General features: G+C 36.9%; 4 protein-coding genes across 4 annotated transcripts in view; all 4 read right to left on the bottom strand.

The window, feature by feature from the left end:
• The window catches only part of LOC109822213 (malonyl-CoA decarboxylase, mitochondrial), a 20,615-nt gene extending 13,325 nt beyond the window's left edge, over positions 1 to 7,290 (bottom strand). The window contains exons 1-8 of the mRNA XM_020388384.1: positions 7,154 to 7,290; positions 6,920 to 7,057; positions 6,716 to 6,842; positions 5,683 to 5,869; positions 5,168 to 5,312; positions 4,297 to 4,387; positions 3,911 to 3,969; positions 3,753 to 3,830 (exon numbers count right to left, since the gene is read on the bottom strand). Of these exons, the coding sequence (XP_020243973.1) occupies positions 3,753 to 3,830; positions 3,911 to 3,969; positions 4,297 to 4,387; positions 5,168 to 5,312; positions 5,683 to 5,869; positions 6,716 to 6,842; positions 6,920 to 7,057; positions 7,154 to 7,234 (906 nt within the window). The 5' untranslated portion in view covers positions 7,235 to 7,290. The remainder of the gene's footprint in view (positions 1 to 3,752; positions 3,831 to 3,910; positions 3,970 to 4,296; positions 4,388 to 5,167; positions 5,313 to 5,682; positions 5,870 to 6,715; positions 6,843 to 6,919; positions 7,058 to 7,153) is intronic.
• Positions 8,619 to 16,176, bottom strand: LOC109822715 (trafficking protein particle complex subunit 5). Its single transcript, XM_020388946.1, has 9 exons — positions 15,919 to 16,176; positions 15,640 to 15,728; positions 14,409 to 14,472; positions 13,185 to 13,262; positions 9,901 to 9,977; positions 9,751 to 9,817; positions 9,557 to 9,664; positions 8,820 to 8,895; positions 8,619 to 8,738 (listed from the first exon to the last, which is right to left on the bottom strand). Exons 1-8 carry the CDS (start codon positions 15,991 to 15,993, stop codon positions 8,866 to 8,868), a joined length of 588 nt encoding a protein of 195 aa, XP_020244535.1. The 5' UTR covers positions 15,994 to 16,176; the 3' UTR covers positions 8,619 to 8,738; positions 8,820 to 8,865.
• LOC109820684 (endoglucanase 11-like) lies at positions 18,859 to 22,235 on the bottom strand. Its single transcript, XM_020386874.1, is given in 7 exon segments — positions 18,859 to 19,732; positions 20,723 to 20,891; positions 20,893 to 20,969; positions 21,043 to 21,243; positions 21,451 to 21,557; positions 21,560 to 21,608; positions 21,718 to 22,235. Coding segments are annotated over 7 exon segments (1,443 nt in total). The 5' UTR covers positions 21,925 to 22,235; the 3' UTR covers positions 18,859 to 19,099.
• The window catches only part of LOC109820909 (endoglucanase 11-like), a 3,605-nt gene continuing 2,526 nt past the window's right edge, over positions 23,604 to 24,682 (bottom strand). The window contains exon 5 of the mRNA XM_020387104.1: positions 23,604 to 23,662. Within this exon, the coding sequence (XP_020242693.1) occupies positions 23,604 to 23,662 (59 nt within the window). The remainder of the gene's footprint in view (positions 23,663 to 24,682) is intronic.

The following is a 24,682-nucleotide window of genomic DNA, read 5'->3' as shown; positions in this document are numbered from 1 at the left end:
CCGTCGTTCCGGAGAGTGTCGCTTGAATTGTAACTGCTTCTCGATCTATGTAAAGCCCTACATTCGCCAACATTCGTTCACCGACCCGATAACATTTGATTGTAGCTTTCGTTGTAGGAGCTAGACGGGAATACAACATCCATAGTGTCTAAGATGAATTATTCGCCATAGCTCTCTATCAAGCAACTCACCAATGAGTCAAACTTTTTATTCTTAAATCGTCCCACTGCTCATCAGCCATCTCTAATAGTGCTTACGATATTAAGCATGCTGTTTCCAGCCTCAAGATCAATCATCTCAGAAGGAGGTCGCTTCTGTTTGTGGCAATTGTGGAGTTGCGGATTGTGACCTCCGTTGTCGGAGCTTGTTTGAATAAGCTATCTATTGTGATTTTTAGACAGCCTACACCGGTTTTCTCACTTGCTCAAAATTGTGATGGATGAAGCTCAATTGGGCCCTGCTTAATGCGTTGATGGATCGATGGAGGCCGGAGACTAACACTTTCCATTTACGTGTCGGCGAGGCAACTATTACTCTTCAGGACGTAGCGGTGATCCTTTTCCGCATTGATGGCCCTTGTGTTACGGGGACTGATAAGCATGTTTTGGCGAAGTGTATGTGATGATTTGTTAGGACTATCTCCAAAGTCCCTGCCTGGAGGATATATTAGATTGAAGTGGCTAAAGGAGAATTTTGCAAACCATTTGCCAGAAGATACATCAGAAGTCATGATCCAACAGCATACTAGAACATATATTTCGCACATGATCGGGACCCTTCTTTTTCCCGACTTAAGTAAACATAAAGTGCATTTGAGGTAAGACAACTTATTATTGTTATAACGCAATTGAATTTGATAAGGAGAGATTTTTGCTCACTATTTTTATAAAATATGACTAACGCATTTGAATATGTGATAGGTGGTTACCATTTCTCGAGGACTTTGACATGTGCGGCACATTATCATGGGGTAATGTTGTTTTAGCATACCTATATCGAGAGATGTCGAAGGTTGCATTAATGCAAAATAAAGAGCTCAAGGGATGTTTAACATTATTACAAGTTCGGGCATGGGAGAGGTTGGTTTTGAGACCGCGATTATGCGAGATTCGAGAGTTAGATGGACAGATTCCACTATGCTGCAGGTAAAAATCATTGAATTTAATTTAAAATTTAAAATTTTGAACAAAAACCTACCTTATATCATACCTGCAAATGGAATGTCACTAAAGCCTACGATGAGACCCCGACAAGACAATTAGATTTTTACAAAAGGGAGCTCAACCGGATGAAAATTTTTTAAGTATCGAATTTGAATCGAAGTTGTTTAAAGCTACCGATATATTTCAAAGAGTTATTAATATATGTAGTATTTTGCAGTTCGAGTGGCAGTCATACACACCTTACCTACCTCGTCTGCCGCTGATTTGTATGAAGGGACACGGCATATGGAGGGCCAGAGTTCCTCTCATTTATTTCGAAATTGTGAAAATGCACATGCCGGATCACGTGTTTAGACAGTTTGGATTCGCGCAGCACGCTCCACAATATGTCAAAAAAATAGAGAGAATTTTAAAGGTGGTCATCAGATTGACTGGGGAATACGCATCATTCATACATTGCAAGATGGAATGATCGGCATTAACTTATTGTTGATCAGCTTTATCTTACAATGGAGGAAGTCGATGACATTAGATGGTATTGGGGGATTACCAGACGTTGGATAATCACTCAAACCACGCCTCTGGTCGATGAAATCGAGATTCGCTCCCAACAATCTCGATATGTACCAAGAGGGGTAGATGAGAGACAATGGGTAAGTAATTGCGAAAATTATCATAGAGTTTTTAATCTCTTGTTAGCTTTTGGTTTTTTATATGTATCGATATTTTGTAAACGATTGTAGAAAGACGCTATGGACGAGGTAAAGGAGATTGCAAATGAGGGCATTGCTATCGCCACAGGAGATTCAGTACACGTATTATTCTTGCATCGAATAGTGGCGAGGGTTCGTAGAGCTTTTCGACAAACTTATGAGGATCGACATGAAGGTCGCGAGTTGGTGGCATGAAGATACTTTATATGCACGCCGACGAAGACGTGGTAGATCTTGCTTGCACAACGATGAAGCCGGTTCGTCACAGCAAGTGGGATCGTCACAGCCCCACACACAACCAGAGAGCGAGCATATACAAGCTCAAGACGAAGGAGGCCGTCGACGATCTGAGCGGATGCGAAGAGAGAGACGACGGGGGAGGGGCGGACTTTTAGGTTAGCTTTTCCACTAAGATTATATATTGTCGTATAAAATTATTGATACATTTGGATTTGTTTCGCTTAGACTACATATTATCTTATGGGTAGACTTGATACCTTTGGAATTGTTTAGGGTTTTGCCATATTGGTATGCATATGACATGTATATTGTGTTGTGATGTTCTGAATTGATTAAACTTGTTATTATCCGGTGTTTATTTCATCGGATTTGTGTTGTGATGTTGTGTATTTTTTAGATTTGTGTTGTGAAAATTTTGTGAAAATCAATGTGGATTTGTGTATTTTTTAGATTTGTGTTGTGAAAATCAATGTATACAATGTGGATAATATTTTTTTGAAAATTTTGGTCAAATAATACTGTATATGAAGTTAGAGGCGTGTGCATGTTTTTGTGCATGTTTTGCCTCTATCCAGCAAATTCACGGGACTAGTAGTCCCGTGAAATTGTTAGGCAGAAGCAAAAAAGCCTCTGCCTAACGTACGGGACTACTAGTCCCGTACATTAAGCAGAGACTTATTTGCCTCTGCCCAGCAAACCCACGGGACTAGTAGTCCCGTGGGTTTGGGGCAGCACAAATAAGTCTTTGCTTAATGTACGGGACTACTATAGTAGTCTCGTACGTTAAGCAGAGACTAGTTTGTTCTGCCCAGCAAACCCACGGGACTAGTAGTCCCGTGGGTTTGCTGGGCATAACAAATGAGTGCTCAAAACATACGGGATTACTAGTCCCGTATGTTTTCTGGGTGAACTAATCGGTGATTAGTTCACCTAAAATATGCGGGACTAGTAGTCTCGTATGTTCTGAACTGGGCGTTTTTTAAAATCGACCTGTTGGCAAAAAAAAGTCGATTTTGCTAAATAATTGGTAAAATGATCGATTTTGCTAATTATTTAGCAAAATCGGTCTTTTTCAAAAAATCCCTTTGTGCATTTAGTATCTTATAGGTTAGGAGCTCTAACTTCAGTGACTTCTTTTTTGTGTTTGTGTTTGTATGTGTGTGATTTTATTTATTATTCATCTCTCTTCTTATTTCTGAGGTAAAGACTGTTTGATGAGTCAAAACATTGTTACATTAAATACAAGTTCAATATCTACAACTAATTTACTTAACTTGTAGGCATTCATTTCTCAGGTATTGGTGCTAGTTATGCTCTGATCATTTGCAATTTTTTTATTTGTTATTTATTTTTGTTCAACAGTGTGGAACTTTAAGCTTTGATAAGATGGACCGTGATGGACAGCTTCATAGAATACATCTTCACAAGTTCAAAAAAGAATCGAACAGATATGACTTAGTTTAACATATATTATTACGTTAAAGGACATAAAAACTATCTTCACTTAAACATATATATGTTCTAACAAGAAATCGGTCTGTTATAAAGAGAAAATTGGAGATGATAACTAAATACAGCTTCTAGAAAGGAAATAACTTCTTAATGGATTAGGTCTGACAATAATTACTAAGCTTACCTGAGTTGATGAAATAGAATAAAATAATGCACAAGATGCTGCACTTTCTGGAATGGGAGGATCATCCCATAGGACCTCCTATTTCAACCAAAAGAGAAATAAATATAGCCTCAAAGAAGTGGATGCATAACATTGAAATAAAGCGCACAGGAAATAACCTGTATGGATTTGGCCATCTCCTTCAAAAGTGCAACCTCAATAAAAATGAGTGGCTCACCTAATATTAAGATACAAGAACAAGGTTAAATGATAGAATTGTTTATTATGCATGGCACAGTCTGCGCATTAAAATAATGACAGATAGAACCAATTATGGAGAGCCAAATACGCTTTCCATGAAGTTCAATTACATGCCAAAGATTATCCAAAGTTACAATAATGATGCTAGAATTTGAACTTCTAGACAATTACATGGCATAGATTATCCAGATATTTTTAAGAACATAAGAAACTGCTTAGGAGAAGACTAGAAGGGAGAGAAGACCAACTGCATATCAAGATAACAAGCGACCATTTAATGAATCAAAAGAGCAGCTTTAGATACCTGGTATGGCTGGATGTAAATATCCAAAGCAACGACGACCTACACTCAATCGTCTCTTCAAATCTAGGAGACTTCTGATTGGATGAACAGCCTACAAAACTGAAGATCAACTTAAACATTTCTCAAACAAAGAAGCTATATATATATATATATATATATATTATATTGAGAATAATGGATGTGAGCTGGCAGCCCACCTACCGCCGGTGAGCTGCAAGTGTATGACATGTGAGCCCCTACTAGTCACATCGGTGAGGGGTTCACATGTCATAATACACTTGCAGCTCACGGGGTAGGTGAGCTGCCAGCTCACTCCATTATAATATATATATATATAATATATATATATATATAATATATATATAGAGAGAGAGAGAGAGAGAGAGAGAGAGACTTCTGATTGGATGACAGCCTACAAAACTGGAAGATCAACTTAAACTTTCTCAAACAAAGAACTATATATATATATATATATATATATATATATATATATATATATATATATATATATATAGTATATATATATATATAATGAGAAAATGGAAAAACTTGTGTACCAAGTTGCTCCAAGGCAACTTGTAGTGATGTGACCTAATCTTGTCCCTACATCTACATTGGATTGGTGAAGGCTGGTTGAGGCTCTATCTTTGAGGTGTGATGTAGGGGCAAGATTAAACCACATCACTACTAAGTTGCTTTAAGCAACTTGTACCAAGGCTTGCTCCATCGTCTCTCTCTCTCTCTCTGCTCTCTCTAAATATATATATATATATATAATATATATATATATATATATATATATATATATACACACACATATACATACATATATATATAGTTCCAAACGCTAACCAAAAAGCAGAAGTTCCACCTCATATGCTACAATTTTCTCGAGCAAGGATGCAGAGTCATCCCATGTTATCTGGTGAAGCTCCAGCGCTGCAGGACTAAGCCAGGTTATAAGCTTTTCCTTTAGATATGACTCTAATGATCGAATGGATGGTGTATTTTCTTTGCTGTAGATAAGAGAGATCAGACGCTGACAAGAAATATCTATATTATTCTACTAAAACGATTGTCATTGATTGCAAGAATATGATATGTGTCAGTCATTCCTACACTATCTCTCTTGCAAATAGTCATTACCATCCATCTTTAGCTTCCATGTTATTGTGATTTTATCCCCATCTAACTCCTTTATTATTAAGTGGTTTATCTTGGACAGTTAAAGGTTTTTGTTTCAAATCATAGTATATCACAATATGCATGCAACAATATCGTAATACCAAATCCCATGCATTGCACAGGTAACAACGAGTAAGTCTAAATAATCTTGCACCAGATATTAGTTATGAAATTTATTATAATAAAGTCTGAGAATCTTACGCTAGCAAAGAGAGGAGATCAGCACGAAGAACAACCAACAACTTCAATCCGCCCGGGTGAGCATTCAGTCGTTCAAAAAAAGCAGCATACGTCGGCTTCAGTGCATCCCGTAGATTCTTCTCAGTCCTGTACAATGCAGCTAACCCACTTTCTTGTTCAGAACTGCTACAGTGTTCATTGCCTGTAGCTGACCAAACATAACAAAGCCCAGTTCAATAAAATTAATGAGAAGTGGAACAATTGTTAGTATGGGATAATTTTTTAATGTGGGATATTTTAGTGGGATAATTGGGAGTAATTTTTTAAAACAGGATATTTAGTGGGATAATTTTTAGTATAATTAAGGATAATTTTCAAAAATCAATAAGCATTTAAGTCATGTATACATTTTAAAACATATTATTATAATTATTTATTAATAATTATTTACTTTAGTGTTAATTAATCTTGAAGAACTATTAAATACACTATAAGATATAATAATAATAATAATAATAATAATAATAATTTGTAACTTTTTGATTTTTTGGAATTATTATTGTATTATAAATTAAAAAACATAGTTTTCCCCTTTTTTCTCTTTTTTCAATCTGCCAACATCATTCCATCATCTCTCAAATTTAATTAATCTTCAATAGAACATGAATTTTGCAATTTTTTAATTTAAATTAATTACACAATTCAAATATTTAATAAAAAATAAAAATAACATTAAATAGAAGGGAAGGCTAAGAAGAGATGTGATCTAATTTTATGGTGTGGTTTGAAGATAATGGAGAAATGAAATATGCAAAATAAAAAAGTAAGTAGGAAAGTTCTAACTTTTTACTATGTAGTTCTGGCTTTAAACTTGGGACAATTTGGAAGACTAGAACTCTCTTTTCTATATAAATTTGATAAAAGTGGGATAAATTTATCTCAGTCCTACTTTTTACCAAATTCACCATAAAAATTTGTCCCTCAATTTATGTCAGTTCTAATTTTGAGTTCTACTTTACTAACTCGCCCATAATAAAGAAATTGAAATTTTTACAGCTTTCGAGGTCGAAGCTGAGATACTGCAGCATCAGCTCGCGCACCCTAGCCCTGCTCACATCGTACTCTCTAGACAGCGAAAGCAGCAGCTGCCTTCGCCCATCTTGAGGGAGTTTAATGTAACCCTAAGATCAATTCAATCATCAAGAACAAAAACAAAAACGAAACTATTTTCATAATTATCATCATAAAACGACCAAACCTGCGAGAAATCTTCGAGATTGACATCAGCAGGCTCCGATTTGCTGCCAGGAACCGAGATTGACGCTCGCATCCATTCCTTCACATCCTGGAGCAGAACTTTGCCGCTGCTGTCTCCATTAGGATCGTCAACATCAACCTGAAACAAGAAGAGAAAGCAAAAGCTTCGATCGGATCTCATGAGGATAAGAGTGAGAGATGAAATCTAGGGTTTTGATGGAGAAATCGAGGGTACTTTTGGATGAGGAAGCGCTATTTCTGATTTCTTCATTCGAGTTCTCATGAGAATTGCGAGTCCCTTTCTGTTTCTGTTCATTGCTCCGGCTTCGTCAGCTAACACTAGCGGCGAGCAGTAACGGGCCTCATATTCCGATTTAGTTATTTTTGGGGTTCACAATTTACCTCCCAACTTTATTATGTTTTAACATTTAACCTTAAATTATAACATTTATTCGACTTTATTAGTATTATTTTTAAGATTAAAACAGGATTACTTTTTAGTTAAAATTAAAACCACAGTAATTTTTAATTACGATTATCCATCTATCTCAAATCATCTAAGGTATGGCTACGAACATAATTGGAATATTTTTACGGGTTAATTTCAAACAAATGTGTAGTATCACCCAGTTACAAATAAACCCCTTATAGTTTTATTTGATGTGAATTGACCCCCTGAATGTTTTTCCCCCTCCTGACTCTTATATTGAGTTTGGATAGAGTTTTCCAAGAAAGAAGGGGGAGGGAGTGGGGGGTTTACAATGCTAACCCTCTTAACATTATGTTTGTCTGCACTTCTTAGTTAGCAAGGGGAGACAAAATGAGGGATAAAAATTAGAAAATTTAGACACTTTCTCAACCCTCCAAAAATGGACAAATTAGGAGGTGAGGGGAGGGGTTTCAAGTGAAATTTTATTAAAATTCTAATATTGTCTTATATGAGAAAACCAAAAGGCGTACTTTCTTATTTTATTAAAAGGGCATATTGGTCAAGTAGCTCCTCTTCCCTTCTTATCCCCTACACCAAAGAACTTATAGTGTACCCTCTCATCCCCTATCCAAACACAAATGATTGCATTCCACTATTTTCCTTTCCACACCCTCCTCTTGGGTTCAAGTCAATCACTCCCCTCCCGTTAAAATTATTAAAAATGTTTGAGGAGACAGATAGACTCTATACGGTTCAATAGGTGAAGATGGACCTCGATTGCTGTTTTTTGACTTTTAAAAAAGTCAAAAAAAATTCATTAACAAAGTGTATTAACACTTAAAACCAATATTATAGGAGGTCCGTTAGCAACAAATAGAATTATAGAGAATCTACTCGGAATTGGGTGATACCACATGGAACCCATTTACAATTAACACCCTTTTTAATATCCATTAATTTGGTTTCCAAAATGCTATTGGGTTGTAATATGCCGTACAAGTTATTCCGGAACTTATTTTATCTTTTGAAATTTTTACAAAACAATGTTGGACTGTGGGGAAACAGAAAACAAAACAAACAGGGAAAAATAGACAGCCGGTACCTCATTAACATCCTACATTCTGAAGATAAGAGGCTCCGTAGAAAACACAAGAAGGAACATAAAATTTAAGGAGATAGCGCAGGTATGCAACTTCACTTGTCACCACATCGAGTGAAAGCGCAACAAGAAAATGCTATTTTTGTTTTTTGAATACATTGTCAAGGTAATATACACTGATACATGTAAAAAAGTAGGACAGTTGATAGTTTATGGAGTTTCTCGGTGAAACAACTGAAAATGATTTGTGCTTCCCGCCACTAACGACATTTGACATCACGGCTGTACGTACTGCAAAAAGCATATGAGTAATACATAAGTGTAATTCTCGAAAACTAAAATCAAGGGTTTGCGAACTTTCTCAAGTCCTACCGAAGAGCTCGAACATGTGAATGCAAATGAGATCTGTGGCAGAAGCTTAGCTAAATCTTGCTTCCCTTCGGAGTACCTGAAATAACAGAGAACACTTTAAGCTAATTTAGTTTTGAAGCCTTATGTTCATTTGTGATCAATGGTTATAACATGGTTTCGAAATTTAGACCTTCCTATACCCCCAACTAATTTAGCTTTGAAGCCTTACGTTTATTTGTGATCAATGGTCATAACATGGTTTCAAAATTTAGACCTTCCTATACCCCCAACTTTGGACAAAGCCATGTCTCCATGACAAAAAAACAGAGTTAAATAGAAGGTGCATGTGATGGAGATGGGAGAGAAGTAATCAGAGGGTACAACTCATATGAAGTATATTGTGAATAAAATTAAGTTTATGCTGTTAATCTATGCATCGATTGGGGGAATAAGACAGGCTTCACATGAGGTTGTGCAGTTGCCTGAAACATACTTAAAACAATTGTCCACGGTCAAGGGAAGTTCATGAAAATAGACATGTTTTGGTTTCAGCGTTATTTTGTATTAATAAGGTGAGAAATAATGCAAAGAACTTAGTACAACTGATTTGAAAGTCACACCAAAATATTGATGCTAGAGCTTAAATAACATAACATCAGTTATTGACACTTGTACCTTAGTGGCTAATTCAGCACATATGCCCTTTCGATCCCAAATTGGCTAAAAAAATCATAATGTATATTGAACACATAACTCACCTCCTCAGCAAATTTGATCAAAATTGTGGTACGTGGCCTTTGTTGGCCTTCCATAGGAACAAAATGTGCAGTGACAACAGCAGGAAAACCTGCATTATCTAAGACACCCTTCAAAAGAACCAAGAAATATTTAGAATGTTAAGTTACTTGTCTCCAAGAGAATAACACGTGGACAACTGAAGAAACTGTCTCACCTTCACAATTCCAGCCACAAAAGCTCCACAATTGAATGACCCCATATCTTTTGGTATGGAAATAAATCTTGCATTACAGTGGATGAGCAGGTTACCATCAGAAAGTTATAATACACACTATTTAAGCTACATAAAAGCATAGTAGATTACCGATTGACCAGAAGTTCTTTTTCACTGATCATGTATTCATCTTCATGTTCAGTTCCCTTCTCAAGTGAGTCTGCAACCTAGTAAAATAGGAGTAGAATGAGACGGGTAATTAGAGTTAGGATGCGCTTTGAAGCAGAATTAGAACCAAACATGTGGAACTAATCCTAGTACATAAGATGAATAATCAACCAATAATTTAAAAAATCAAAAAGTGAAACTCAGATGCTTGAACCCAACGGTAAAGGACATGGGTATTAAATCATTAACATTTCTTTGTTTAATAAGCATATAGGAAAGGCTATGGCTGTGTGTGTAATTGTGTTAACGTTAAAATATCATGCTTTTCATTACATCTCATTCTCACGTGTAGCAGTTGTGTACAGAGTAACTACAACTCTACTAGCAGACAGGAAATAGAACTAAGAATTGGAGAGCCTGCAGTTCTTTGCCATATAGGCTTGAGCATTATGTTAGCATCATGATGTTGCTAAGTTCCATTTTTTATATACCGAGTCGCGAATAGGCACATACAGTTAGGTCTCATGTTTATGAGCCTACTATCTAATCTAGTTTTGATGATCAGCAGACAATTCCTAACATCGTGTGTTGAGTGATTGTGTTTGCTTGTTAGGTATTCTACACAAAGATCACCCGTTGGAGGTTGGATAGAATTGAACGCAAATGACGATATCTTGGAGGTTGGTGGAAATAGGAATGAAGCCGTCACAATTCAAGTCGAGATTATCATCGCTTCATCCGCAACCAAGACGAGCTAATTGAAGATCTATTGCTTGGATATAGTAGTTTAGGTTTATACTTTGTGTGTTTATACTTAGAGCTCAAATCATACACACACATTTTATTTGTTTTCATTGTTTTACACATTTGTTTCGTATTCATCCCATTATACATCCTTTTGGAAAAATTACGTGTTTACGGATTAAAACGGATTAAAGACTTGACTATACTATTTTACATCTTTTATAAAGTCTATTAATCCACTCAAAAGAAGTTTCAAACTTGTTTGAAATCATTTTGTCAAAATCAAGTGTTTTAAGATTTCGTATTTTGACTGATTTTGCAAAATGACAAGTTTTCATTAACGGAGAATGATATTTTAAAATTTTATTTTATAACATGTTCATATTCATGCATATAAACATTTCCCCAAGTTTCATAATTTTTGGAATTTATTTGTTATTTTTCATACAACTTTGAAAATTAGTTTTTCTGCTCTAAACTGAGTTGTGCACGTTTATCAGTCGATCGACATTGTTCATCAGTCGACCGATAAACTGCCATGCAATTGCTGAAAAGTTTCTACTCAATTGACCGATCTCCATCAGTCGACTAAATAGTGTTTTCAATCGACCGATGACTTGCATCAGTCGACCGATAAACTGTTCTGCATTTTTAGTTTAGTTTCTACTCAGTCGACCGACCTCATCAGTCGACTGAACAGTATTTTTAGTCGACCGATGGTTTGCATTAGTCGACCGATGGTTTGCATCAGTCGACCGATAGTTTTCCAGAATCAGCCAACGGTCAGCTCATCAGTCGACTGAACAGTGCATCAGTCGACCGACGGTACTGTAACGGCTAGTTTTCCAGACTCGTTTTTTTATGGTTTTTGGTTTGTTTGAGAGGCTATAAAAAGCCCTCAACTCTCATTTATTTCTTATGGATGTTTAAGTGAGTTTACACAAGTTTATTTTAAAGTTTTAGGTGTGTTTTGTTTATACAAAAAGTTTACAAGAGGAAGAGATCATTTTGGTTTTGAGCATCATTCTTGGAATCTCTCTTGTTCTTGGAGAAGTTTTCTAAACTCAATTATCTAGCTTGTTTATATTCAAATTGTTATATTTATATTTGCTAGATTAATTCGAGTTTGATTTTATTTTTAATCATTGATTTCACACACAACATATTTGAGCTTAAGTATTTTCACATATTGTATATTTGGGTTGTGGTGAGTGGTTCTTTGAAAGTGAGCTTCATTTTAGTTCTCATCTTGTTTAGAGAACAAATCTTGTTATTTGCACTTTATTGTTGAGAACACGTTGTAATACACAATGACACTTAGAGGAGTGGTTGGGAGAGACCGTGGTCAATTCCAAGAGAAGTGGTGTTGGTTGTAAGGCCTAGGGAGAGGTAGTAAATCCAAGTACTTGAGGAATGTGGCACGGGTAGGCCAACACTTAGAAGAGTGTCTTGTGGTATTGACAATAGTGTGATTTGTAAACGTTATCGGTAAGCGTTGAAAACAGATTGTGTAGTTGTTTTAGTGATATAGTGGAGTATCTCCTCGAGGGTGAGGAGCGGAGACGTAGATCGAGGGTGACTGAACTCCGTAATCATATTGTTTGTTTGTGTTTGGTATTGGCGCACTTATCATTGTCTCATGTTTATATCGCTCTTTGTTTAATTCTATATACTTGCATATATCTCTTGTATACATCACATTCTTAGGATATATTAGTTAATAAGTTTTAATTCGGCAACGAAATCGGATTAGATTAGCAATTACCATATTCAACCCCCCTCCCCCTCTAGGGTACTTTCACATACAAGTTACCCCTCGAATATTGCAGTAGAATCAATTAATAACACATTGGAAATAATGAGGATGTAACAATTAATAAAGACGACCGCTGTTATCATCTCCGGACAAACCAAGATCGAGAATGTTCAACAGAAATACTCAACATAAGTCTATGATTGATTGCAATACCAAAAGATGATTACAAGCGCAGAAAGTTCATGATTTAGTTCAGAGGCAGTAGATACCCAAGAAGATGGAGTAAATGTAGACCACAGCTCCATACTTTTTTCATGTTATTGCTGTTATTTACTAGTAAAAGTTGAACAGGTTTAAAACAAAATTTGGACATGAATATTCCAGCAACCAAATTAACATTTTTTCAGATAATTGTGATGTGTAGAGTTGGAAAAGTTTCAAATGCATTTTAAAGTGAGCCACCCCAAGGGTGAATTTAATATGCTGATTCTAATTCCTCTGCATTTTGATCTCAGGAGATATCAGAAATTATATAACACAATAATATCTAACGACATTCTCCTTTATCAAACAGCTAACGTAAATGATGGAAATAGTTATGAAGTGTTAGTGCAAGTCAAGGATGGTTGATATCTCGTACTCTGGGATATAAGTTGATCTTTTACTCGGTTATCGTTGGACAGTGAATGATGGTAAACTATTGTTGTAGCTAAAAAAAGTTTATTAAAAAACAGGCAAAAGAAGAATAGTGTGCTGCGTGAGAAACCTTTCCGAATAGAACCTTCCACACCGTACTGTGTACAAACGACAGTATCCCCAATAAGCGTGTCTCCCTTCTGTTTCCCTGCATCAGAAAATTGATATACAATATTAGACTTTGTATGCAATGAAGCTACGAGAATCACAGGGGATCCATGACTTGCTTATACCAAGAAAACCACTGTCTGCTAATAAAACATATTACCATGCAAAGAGAAGAATTGGAAACGCCTAGTACGTGTTTTTTAAGAGATTAATAGGTGTTATTGAAGTGAATAAATTGTACACATCATATAAGGATTTCAAATGAAGCTATCTCTGTAAGTGGTGCCATAAAAGCCATGAAACTTCCAGACTGGGTCATACAAAAGCGAAAGTATAAAGCCATTGAAGAAGCAACTACAGAGCCCAGTAACCATATACTAATGCACTTGTGATGCAGAATGAGTTTACATGAAGACATTTGATTCAGGGATGAGTTTCAATATGCTTCAATTATTATAGGGACAAAAAACTTAGCAAGGTTCTAAATTATTTTGGTCAATTTTAGATAAGACAGGATATTTTTTAGTTTTAATTTTTTTTCAATATATTTACCCTTTTCTTCTGCCTTAGTCAGGACTTTGGCAATAGAGATATGGTCAATTCTTTTGGAAACATTCAGGTCCTGATGGTAAAAACAAGAGTCCAGTTTGCTAAGGAAAATTGAATAGCTTCCGCTTTGTCTGGTTCAGCCCAAAATCATAAGTTTTCTTCAGGGCATAAAAAGGAGAAGAAGAAAAAAATCTCAGAAAGCCAGGGACCTCCACAAGATTATCTTGTAGCAAAATGGCTATTAAGTAATGGCATGCTATCATTATTCTCATGCTTTTCACAATCCAGTAAATTTGTAGTACACATAATGAATGACAACATAGCAACCATGTAGTAGGAAAATACAAATAAATAAACAAGTGTTGAATGTTGATTATTACGAAAAATGGAAGTGTTTTCTGTTGATCCAAACATTGAATCCATGAAGCATATATTGTTTAGACTTTAGAGTAGGACTGTAACAGCTCAATATCAGATAACATCATCACCCCCCACCCCCCCACCCCCAAAAAAATGAAGATCCTTTCAAGATAATTTTAAGCCACGGAATATAATATGATGAATTGTATGAAATTAGTATGGTAATATCATGCAAGGTAAAATCCAAGTTAGTCAGAAATAGAAATCAGTTATATACCTTATCTCTATGGCAAAGAAGTTCAAGTACTCTTGCTCCAACAGCATAGCCAGCAGCCTCTAACCTACATATCCATAGGCATGTAATATTTCATTTTCATGAAGCACTGCATAAGATTAAGTGTAAATTTCAGGAAACCCCCCATTTTCACATGGGTGGGTGAAATTATGTAGGGGGTATTTTTTGCCGGTGAAAATTGTGGTTCAAGCTTTTAGGGGTTTTTTTGAAATATATTGAAAGTTGAAGGGGATCTTCAAAGAACCCCAAAACTTAAGGGGGATTCTTGACATTTTAAAAGTTTAAGGGGGGAACACCTTCAAATTTTAACATTTAATAAAAAAATTGCACGATATTAACCACAATTTTCACATGGGTGGGTGAAATTATGTAGGGGGTATTTTTTGCCGGTGAAAATTGTGGTTCAAGCTTTTAGGGGTTTTTTTGAAATATATTGAAAGTTGAAGGGGATCTTCAAAGAACCCCAAAACTTAAGGGGGATTCTTGACATTTTAAAAGTTTAAGGGGGTTTATCTGACCAAACGGCCAAACTTTTTTTTCTTGTGTGCGTGAATTTTTTTGTTGTGTTCTTTTTTTTTTGGGTGGGGGGGTGAGGGGGTGAGGCGTGGAGGTAATGAAAGTTAACCTAAGACTAACTCTTCCGTAATGGAACCAGAGGCAACATGTAATCGACAGATATGGTTGTATTTTGTTAATATAATAATTAAATCAACTTTCAGAGCTTCAAACATCAGATCTCTTCAAATATCTAGATTCTAGAAAGATTTGGATCCTCTCCATTACAAAAAAAAACAATGGAGAGACCACTACTTTTATCACATTCATTGATCTCTCCAGTGGATGATTGTGATTCATTATAAATGTAGTAATCATCATACAGCCATGAATTATACTCATTCCTAATTTACACACTCAAAGACAAATCACAACCACCCACTAGACAAATCAATGGTTGTGATAAAAGTAGTGATCTCTACACTAATTTTTGGTAGTGGAGAGGACCCGAATCCATTCTAGAATTGGTTCTTGTTATGTAATATTGGTGCTGCTCATCGGTTTGACTGGATTGGATCAATATACTTAAAAATCTAATGTAATCAGAAACATATAGCAGCAAACATGATAGGAAAATGAATGCATAAGATTAAAGCATGTCAGTTAACTATATATATATAGATCGAATAGCATCAAGCGGACAAAAAAGAAATTTTACCGTCGCTCGAGCTCTGCAATGTTATCGACTTGTGTCTGGTTGTATTGTACCATTTCAGAAAACAGGAAGGCAAATGCACTCAAGCTAACCTGCAAGAAAAATGTCAAGTGAATATGTAAAAAATTAGTCTTTGATGCCGTTAACACTTTTACGATAAATTGTTGGCCTTCAATCTGATGAGTATTATTTCTTTTCCATAAATAGATTGAAATACGAGATAAAGAACGAAAAAGAAAAGAGAAATTGATGAGCAGAAACCCTAATGAAGGGATTGTTCACCTCTTGCCTGCCTCTGCTGAGGGGTTTGTCGAGGACGTTGCTGTATTGCTTTGGCTTGGCCCCGACTCCGATCATTTTGGTTGTTGACGTTGCTTCAAAACCCTAAAAATTCCCAGCTCTCGATCACTTAATTCCTCTTCTCCTTCAATCTCGATCTTGTTCGATTGCGGTTGCGCTTTTTGCTCTGCGAGTGAAAGGGGGGTGTTTTATCGACTGACTAGATTTACCGCTGACGATGGGTCGGGTTCGGGGGTTCGCAGCTGTGAAGGGACCGAATCCAAACAAGATCACAATCCCCCCCCCCCCCCCCCCCCCGCCCTTCTTTCTTCCTTCTTTTTTTTTTTTTTTTTTTGGGGGGGGGGGGTTGGGGTTATTTGTTGAGAATTGTTGCTAGGACGGGGGTTATTGTTTGAGAATTGTTGACTAGGACTAGGATTTTTTCCTATGATTTAATTTTATGGTATTATTGATTTTAAAATTAGAATTTAGATTTAAACGGTACTTGACACATTAAACGTAACTTTTTTGGTCTGATCCACACGGGAAAAATATAGGGGGTCTGGTCACATGTAGTTAATATTTTTAGGGCATTGAAACAGTTTTCCTAAATATTAAACAGTTTAATACTTATATTGAATGTTTGACAAATCATTCTATTATATTTAATGTTTACAGATTTAAATATAAAAGATATAAGTAAATTTTTAATCTTAAAATTGTAACTACAAAAAAATATTAAACTATAGAAAATTATTAATGAAATAATTATATTTTGTTGATAAAATAGTAGTTATGCTTGTTAATAATTATTTAACATTCAATCTAAGAATCCATTAAGAAGCTTTAAAATCCTTCATAAAAGTCGAGGACTTTAAACAAAAAAAAAAAAAAAACCTAGTCATAATCCAAATCCTAGAATGTATGGTTCTTGGATAACCAGCCTAACCTTACCAAACAATTTTGAACAAATAACACCCCCTTAAGGAAGAGGGCAGACTTTCCAGAAAACACACTAGCAGTGTTTGGTTCCTAGATTGTTCGTTGATACATGCAAGGGATTTAAAAACTTTTATATTAAAAATCTTGTTTGTATATTAAAGAGTTTTTGTATAAGAGATAAATTTGAACCACACTTTTCTTATTGAACATGAATTTTGTTGGCAATGTCTGACTAAAATCACAAGTGATTAAAATCAACACAATTTTTTAGAATTATATTTGATTCATTTGTCCTATGTGACAACTGCAAATCCGTAGTAAAAGAATATTAAACAAGCAACATATTTACTAAAAAACCATGAATTTTAACTTGTGAATCCTTTTTTAGATGCAAAATGCTAAATGCATGGAAACGGACACCCCCGTAAAAAAACATTTTTTATAAAAATAGACAATTTCTAAAATTTAATTCTCAAAATAAACAAAATTAATTTTTACTTATCGAAGCCGACTGATTCTAAGCCACATCAGCACCAACTACCAGAAGTTTATCCTTTTAGAAAAAAGTGATTTTTAGTTACCGAGGATTGAGAATTCCGGGAAATTAAAAAACTTAATTAAAACTAACAATTTTGTTAATTCTATCCACACATTCCGCTTGGAAATCCACACTTGTCCAAAAGAGTGATTGCATGCGGGGCCGTTTACAAATCCAAGGGATCTCATTTATGATCAATTCAAATATGTGTGTTATTTAGGGATTAAAATGTTAAGTTTACGGGATTGGCAATTCCATGCTCACAAAATTAATAACTTTCCGTAACGCTAATGCGGCATAAAATCAATTTTAGGATAAATAAATATTGGATTTAGATAGGTGGTAATTGGAGATTCTCCAATTACCACCTAAATATTGTCGTGCGCTCTAAATTCAATATACGAGATTAGACCATGTAGGATTCCACTATTGTGATGGTAAGAATAGTGGTTTATGGAAAGTAACAGTTTTCAACACCACAACGGTTTTATCTTATGGCCTAATCTCATCCTTTGAATTCGTAATGTACGACGATGATTGGAGGAATTGGAGACTTTCCAACTACCACCTAATTGGAGAGGATCCGGATCCATAAATATTAATCTGTCGATTTTGAGAATTAAGTTTTAGAAATAGTATATTTTAAAATTTTCTCCTATCATAAACTTAATCATTTTGTGGATTGGTCCAGCGAATATGAAGATTGTGGAGCAAGAAAGACATGCGTGAATTTTCTTGACTCTCTGAACGGACTTTTAAAATTTCCCGGGCCGGTACTTCTCAACTTTTGTGTGAGACTAGATATGTAAATTAGAATGACTAGTAGAAAAAGAGATTGTGTTCTTGTTCACCGTAGTTGTCCGTACATTGGCACCAGTTTTTTTTGCTAGTTTGTTACAGAACTAAACTATATTCGTTTTGTTTTCTGAAAATAAGCGAAGGATTTCTATTTTAATCTGTTCATTCTCTAAAAGATGGGTTTTTCCGAGTTTATTCTTAATATTTAAAACAATACAATAAACTCATAGCAAAACAAAAGGAAAAAAAACTTTCTTCTTCTTCTTTTTAATCCTCTCGTATATATTTAGGGGCTGTTTGGTTCGCTATTATAAGGGGTGGAAAACTCAGAAAATCCATCCACATCAGATTTTTAGCCCTTCACGTCAGTTTTTTTGTTTCCGTCCATTTCTTTGTGCCGCTTTGGTTCGCTCGGATGGAAGAGGGAAAACTCTGCTGAAATCGCCGTCAGCTCAGATTTTTTTCCCTCTCTGATTTCCTTCCCCAACCGAGTGAAATTGATGAAAACTCTGTCACGTCAGATTTTTTTCCTTCTTTGCTTTGTTTACAAAAGTTTTCTTTTTTTTTCTATGCGAACCAAACACAAGAAAAATAAATACATTGGTTTCTCACCATTTTTTATGTGCGAACCAAAGCAAAACAATCTATTTCTTGAAAAAGTTTGAAAAACTCAAAACTTATATTTCTTTACATGGGCATTTCCCTATATCAAGGAAACGAACCAAACAGCCCCTTAACATACTCGTTATACAGATTAAGGCATCTTAATCCCTACAAAAGAAAAAGTAACAAAATGTATCACACCTAAGCCCAAAAAAAACATATACATTATTTAACTTTAAAACTAAAAAAGAAAGGAAAAAAATACTCTCATTCCTTTAATTATTTCAATGGGCTTTCAGCCTGCTAAGAAGATGCACGGCCTTCCTCAACCATACTCAACCTCGCGAAAACTCCAACCATAGGCGCTGTATTGTAAGTACAAGCCTCGGTCTGCATAAAATTCCCTCTTCTATCCGTAAAATTATCTTGATAATCAGGCCCGCCCACAATTGCACCCACAAGCACATTCGGATTCGGGTCCCGCCGCCCGTACCAACCATCATACCCCTGAGTGCACCCAACGAACTCCTTGCTATCCTTGTAGGATACCATCGAGGCTCCTCTATGGTGCACTCTCTTGGGCCAATTTGATCCGAACCCGACTAAATAGCTCAGGCCCATCGGGTTCGAGCCCAATATGTAGTCGGTTTGGGACGCAGCAAAGCCCAAAAGCTCTTGAGGCCCAATCGGCCCGTCAGGACAGTTCACTTGTCCGCCGGCTTCGACCAAGTAGTCGGAGTAGACGGTGATGAGGAATGTGGCGCCGGATACATACTGCATATTGTTCCACTGTCGGACGTAGAGCAGGCCGCCTGCGGTGCGGCCGACATTTCTCCCGTTGTTCTTGTTTAAGCATGCGCAAATGTAATGCTCGGCCTTGGTTCGATATTGCTCGAGAATTTTCCGATGTTTTCGGTCATGTTCGGTCAATAGTAGCTGAAACAAAAGCAACAAAAGAACTGATCAAGCCCCTTAATTTATCCGGTCATGTTTGTTCTATTCATCCTGCATCATCACTGTACAACAAAGGAAAGAAAGTTCTAAAAAAGTTATAACTTTTACGAGCTTTCTTGCAAAATCGCCTCAAATTAGGGTGATTTTGCAAGAAAACCAGCTAAAGTTTTGACTTTTTTAAAACTTTGGCGGGCTTTCCCCTCTAAATAATGCAAAGAAACGGGTCCTAAGAGATTCTCAAATGGGGAAATTTTGATAGGACTAACCGGAGATAGGTCCTCTACACATAAACCTCACTAAGATACAGACATCATTACACTACTGCACTATGATTCTCGTTGTACGCTTCACATCTCCACCACCAAATCTCGCCGGAAACAAGGAGAATCTTAGAGCTAGGGTGATGACGATGTTCAATCAAGTTTCAGAAAGTTTATCAATCAATGTCAAACAAGAGAAATGATAAACGATACATCGCAACAATAAACATGTCCACCACCATGTGCAACTAACCTCCAAGTAAACTCTCGTTAGGGAGCGGAGTTTCAAGTCGAGTAACTTGGGCTCCCAAGTCAAACTGGGCTGCCGACATATCCAAAGGGCCCCATCACGCGTAATGGTTATGTGTCAGAGCGTAGGCTCATGACAATGGTGCTCCGTAGTCGGCCAAGCCCAGATCAAATCCGAGTCCAGTCATTGGAACTCGAGCCCGTTCCCAGACTAAACAGGCCCAAAACTGCGGGTCCATGACCCCATCGATCCGACCTATTTTAAGCTACTCACAGTGCCCCTAAACCCGCCAAAAAGTCGGTTGCGTGTCGGGTCTAGAGGCCTTAGTTTTTAGGCTATAACTAGCGAGCTACTCAAGAAAGATAATCGATTTTGATGTAGTACTTCACGGTCCAATCTATTCGGTGGAAAAAAAATAAAAAATAAAAAATAAAAAAAAAGAGGGTGATGATGATTAATTACTTTGGAGGCGAGGATTTGCAGACCGGCATACTTAACGTCCCAGCTGAACTCAGTAATAGCCCACCCAATCCCGCCGAACAATTGGGCCTTCTCTATCGCATAGTCCAAGTACTGGGCTTGGCCCCCTGTGGCCTTGTGCAGCCACAGCGCAGCCCACAGAAGCTCGTCTCACCGACGCATAGTAACTCTTCACCGCCCCCACACTGCTATCGTACTTCCCTCTGTACCTGTCCCCAAACTCAAACAGCTGCACCACCACACAAAATCAAAATACCTCCAATGTTCACGAATTTTGACGGCAACGAGGAGATTAATCATACCTGTTGAGCGTGGTGGAGGAGCAGGTGAGAGTAATGCGGGTCGGATTTCCTGAAGACGACCGAGGCCGCAGCCATCGCCGCGGCGGTCTCCGCTGCGAGATCCGACCCTGGGTTCTCAGCGTCGATTTTGTACGCTTTACGCGATGTAGTCATGTCCTCAGGCCTCTGCCAGCAGTAGTGGTCTGTGTCGCCGTCTCCTACCTTCGCCGTTCAAATTAAGCAAATCAATCCTTGCTCTATTACTATACGTATACTAAAAACAACAAATGCAGGTTTGCGCGAATATAAAAAGTCGTAGTATTCTTCTTCCAGCTTTCGTATATCGTACAACATTAATATCTTTATGTCAGTCCCATCAGAATTCAACAACTAAAACCCATTAATAAAGTTGAGCTGTTGGCGGCCTACCTCGGCCCAGAGCACGTTGGGGCTAGTGTGAGCCTTGACGAAGTAATCAGTCCCCCATTTGATCGCCTCCAGAGCGTGCTCGTACTCGCCTGCGGCGGCTATCTGCTGCCGAACTTAACGTGGTCGCCGGCGTCGTAGTATCCCCCGACAAGATCAACCTGCACGTACGAAATTAAACAGAAACGGTATTGTGAAATTTTATTCAGCTTGGGAGAATAAAAAAACAAAAAATTGATCGACGATGAGAGATCGGTAGGGTGATATTACTCCTTGTTGGAGCCCGTCGGTGAGCCCCGAATGCCCTCGCCATCGAACGCGCTGGTTGTAAGGGAGGTGGCCGGACCGCTGGGCCTCGAAGTACAGAAGGCTTTTTGATAGGGCGTCCTTGTAATCAAATGAGGATACGGGGGCGAGAACTGAGAGAAGAGATATTGCAGCCGCAATGAAGATTGAAGGGAGCCCGTTTCTCCCCATTCTCGGTTCTGGTCACCGCTAGCGCTGCCACTGGAAGAAGCAGAGGAAATGAAGAGGGGGGTAATGTGATACAAAAGCATGTGGTCTTCACATGGGGAATAAAAGAGAGAGAGCGGGGTATTCCTTTCTTTTGGGGTTACCCTACGATTTATGTTGTTCAGTTGGAGAGATTGAGTAGCGCAAGGGGAATGGTTATCAAGGGGAGTGGTTTGCATTTAGAAGGGGTAAATTTTACAAAACACACCAAAATGTTGCGCCCGTTTGTGTGAGGATCCCCTTGATCTTTTCCAACGAAGCTCCGGATTTAATTAATATTGCCAGTTTTGATTTGTAATTGTAACTGCAGTTGCAGAGATTAGTGTAATGACTCTTGAATCATAGAAGTTTAACTTATAGTGAATGGGTTTGGAATAGGCCCCCACGTCTACCGAAAATTAACCTCAATGTTCAAAGCTTCCTTATATATAATAATTAGAACCAACGGTTCAACAGAAATACAATAGATTTGAAATTTTTAAACAAGAAAGAAGATTAGTGATCATGACCTCTGACCTTAATACGTGCAGGGGGGTGAGTTGGGGATTTTGTGGGTAAAGTTAGCGGTTTCATGGAAAATGTAAGGGGGGTTTGATGGGAAAAAGAAATTTAACGGGTATTTTTAGATAACGGTTCAAAATTCTTAGGTGTGTTTGAAAAATGTTCCGTTAGAAAATTCACCGGCTGGGCTTTCTGTCGCTCACCTACACGCACACATCCCAATTATTATTATCATTATTATTTTCTTCTAAATTATACGAAATTGGATCCTTAAGCTTCTCGCATTGGCTTGGGGCTTGGGACTTGAGAAGAGAGGAAAGGATCATATTCCGCAGGATTTGGTGGGAAAAGTGAGAGAGAAGAGATTGATGGGTACTTTGGTTGACCCGATGGAGTTGTTTAGTAAAGGTTCAAGAAATGAGGGCTCTTGTGATTTGTTTTTATTTATTTATTCAATATTTGGAAACTGAGTTCATATATATATACTATTTTTTAATTAGTCTGGAGGCAATTACTCTATTCATAGTTAAAAAGTGGAGTTGGTGTTTGGGTTTAATTCATTGGATTTTGGTCGAGTCATGGAATGGTTGGCTACTTTATGTATTACTTTTCAAATACACAAATTTATAGTTATACACGTTACAAGCAGTGGTAGAGCTACATTAGGCTCAGGGGGCTTCATCTTACCTTGAATTTTAATAAAAAAAATTAAACATGTATGATTAAATTGTTGGAACGATAGTTCTGGTATAACATTGTTCGTGCAATATTCTTTGTTTGATCAAAAACATACTCCCATTTGCTACTGATATGTTTACAATATGATATAGTATAGGCAAGTACAAATAAGTTACAGTTTAAAACAATACAAAATCAACACAAATGTTGGTTTTAGCCTTGGAAACATTGATGGCCACGAGGCACTATCGATGGTCAGTCAAGTCATTGATGGACTATAGGAAAGAATCAGAGAAATATAAACTAGATTTCAAACCATCGACGGTCTACAGTCGACCATCGATGGACTACAGTCAACAATCATAGCAATCCATAAACCAAAATTTGCACAATCGATGATCATATCTCACCATCGAGGGTTTGGACACGATTTGGCGGTTTTTGAAAGTTTTTAAGATCCAATCTCAGTCGTTCCTTAATAGTTTTGGACTTCTATTGGAACTCTGATTAGAGTATTTCTTTCCTATATTTTCAAGACCAATTTAAAGGGGAATTGAGAAAGAGAATAAATAACAAGAAGAGAGAAGGCAACTAGGGTTTGTGAGAGAGTTTGATTTGAGAATTCAACCTTGGCCTCGTTCAACTTTCATCTCGTCGCTCACAACATCGAAGGATTGTTTCAGAGAGAAGAACTATCATTTGCATTCAAATTCAACATCGCTTCTTCACGGATCTTCATCATTATTGATTTAAAGTGCAGTTTGTTAAAAGCACTGTAAGATTTTTCTAATTGTACTTTAACTATATTTGGGTTGGTTTTATATTTTAAACTTATAAGTTTGATAGCGTACTCAAGCAGTGGTAATTAAGGGTTAGCGTAATCAAGCTAAGTGAATAGAGGGTGTCTAGCTAGGGCTAGGTTTCCTCTGGTTATTGTGAGGAGTTAGGTTAGTCGATCAACTGGTTTCGGATAAATTCTAAGGTCTCGTCTATAAAGCCTACTAAATTAGGTTGTGATTTGGAAGAACTTTGGTCATAGTGAAGAATGTTCTTCGCAGAAAGGAATAGTATACGTAGGATTTTGATCCGAACCACTACAAAAATCTCGTGTTTTCCTATGTTGATTTGCTTTTGGTTTTTTGCATATTATTTCTGCTGCTTATTCTGAGTTTAGTTAAAAAATTATAGCAATTCTATTCACCCCACTCTAGGCTTGTGTCCAGTTCCAACATAATTTTTTATAGTAATATTATATGGAGACCTTAACTTTATTAAGTTTAATACTATGGATTCATATGTGTGTATGTGTGTGTGTGTGTGTGCGCGTGTGTGTGTAGAAATATGGATATGCTTGGTACCAAGCATAAGTTTTTGTGCTTGGTAGTGAGGCGTCTAATTCTCATCCACTCATTCAAATGGGGAACTACATTCACATGTATTGGGGAGAGTAGGAGAATGGGACACCTCACTACCAAGCATACCCATTTTTTCATATATATATATATATATATATATATATATATATATATATATATATATATAT

Source organism: Asparagus officinalis, chromosome 8 (assembly GCF_001876935.1).
Source record: "Asparagus officinalis chromosome 8, Aspof.V1, whole genome shotgun sequence".
In the NCBI taxonomy this organism is placed as follows: domain Eukaryota; kingdom Viridiplantae; phylum Streptophyta; class Magnoliopsida; order Asparagales; family Asparagaceae; genus Asparagus; species Asparagus officinalis.
This window is presented reverse-complemented; position numbering and strand designations above follow the sequence as displayed.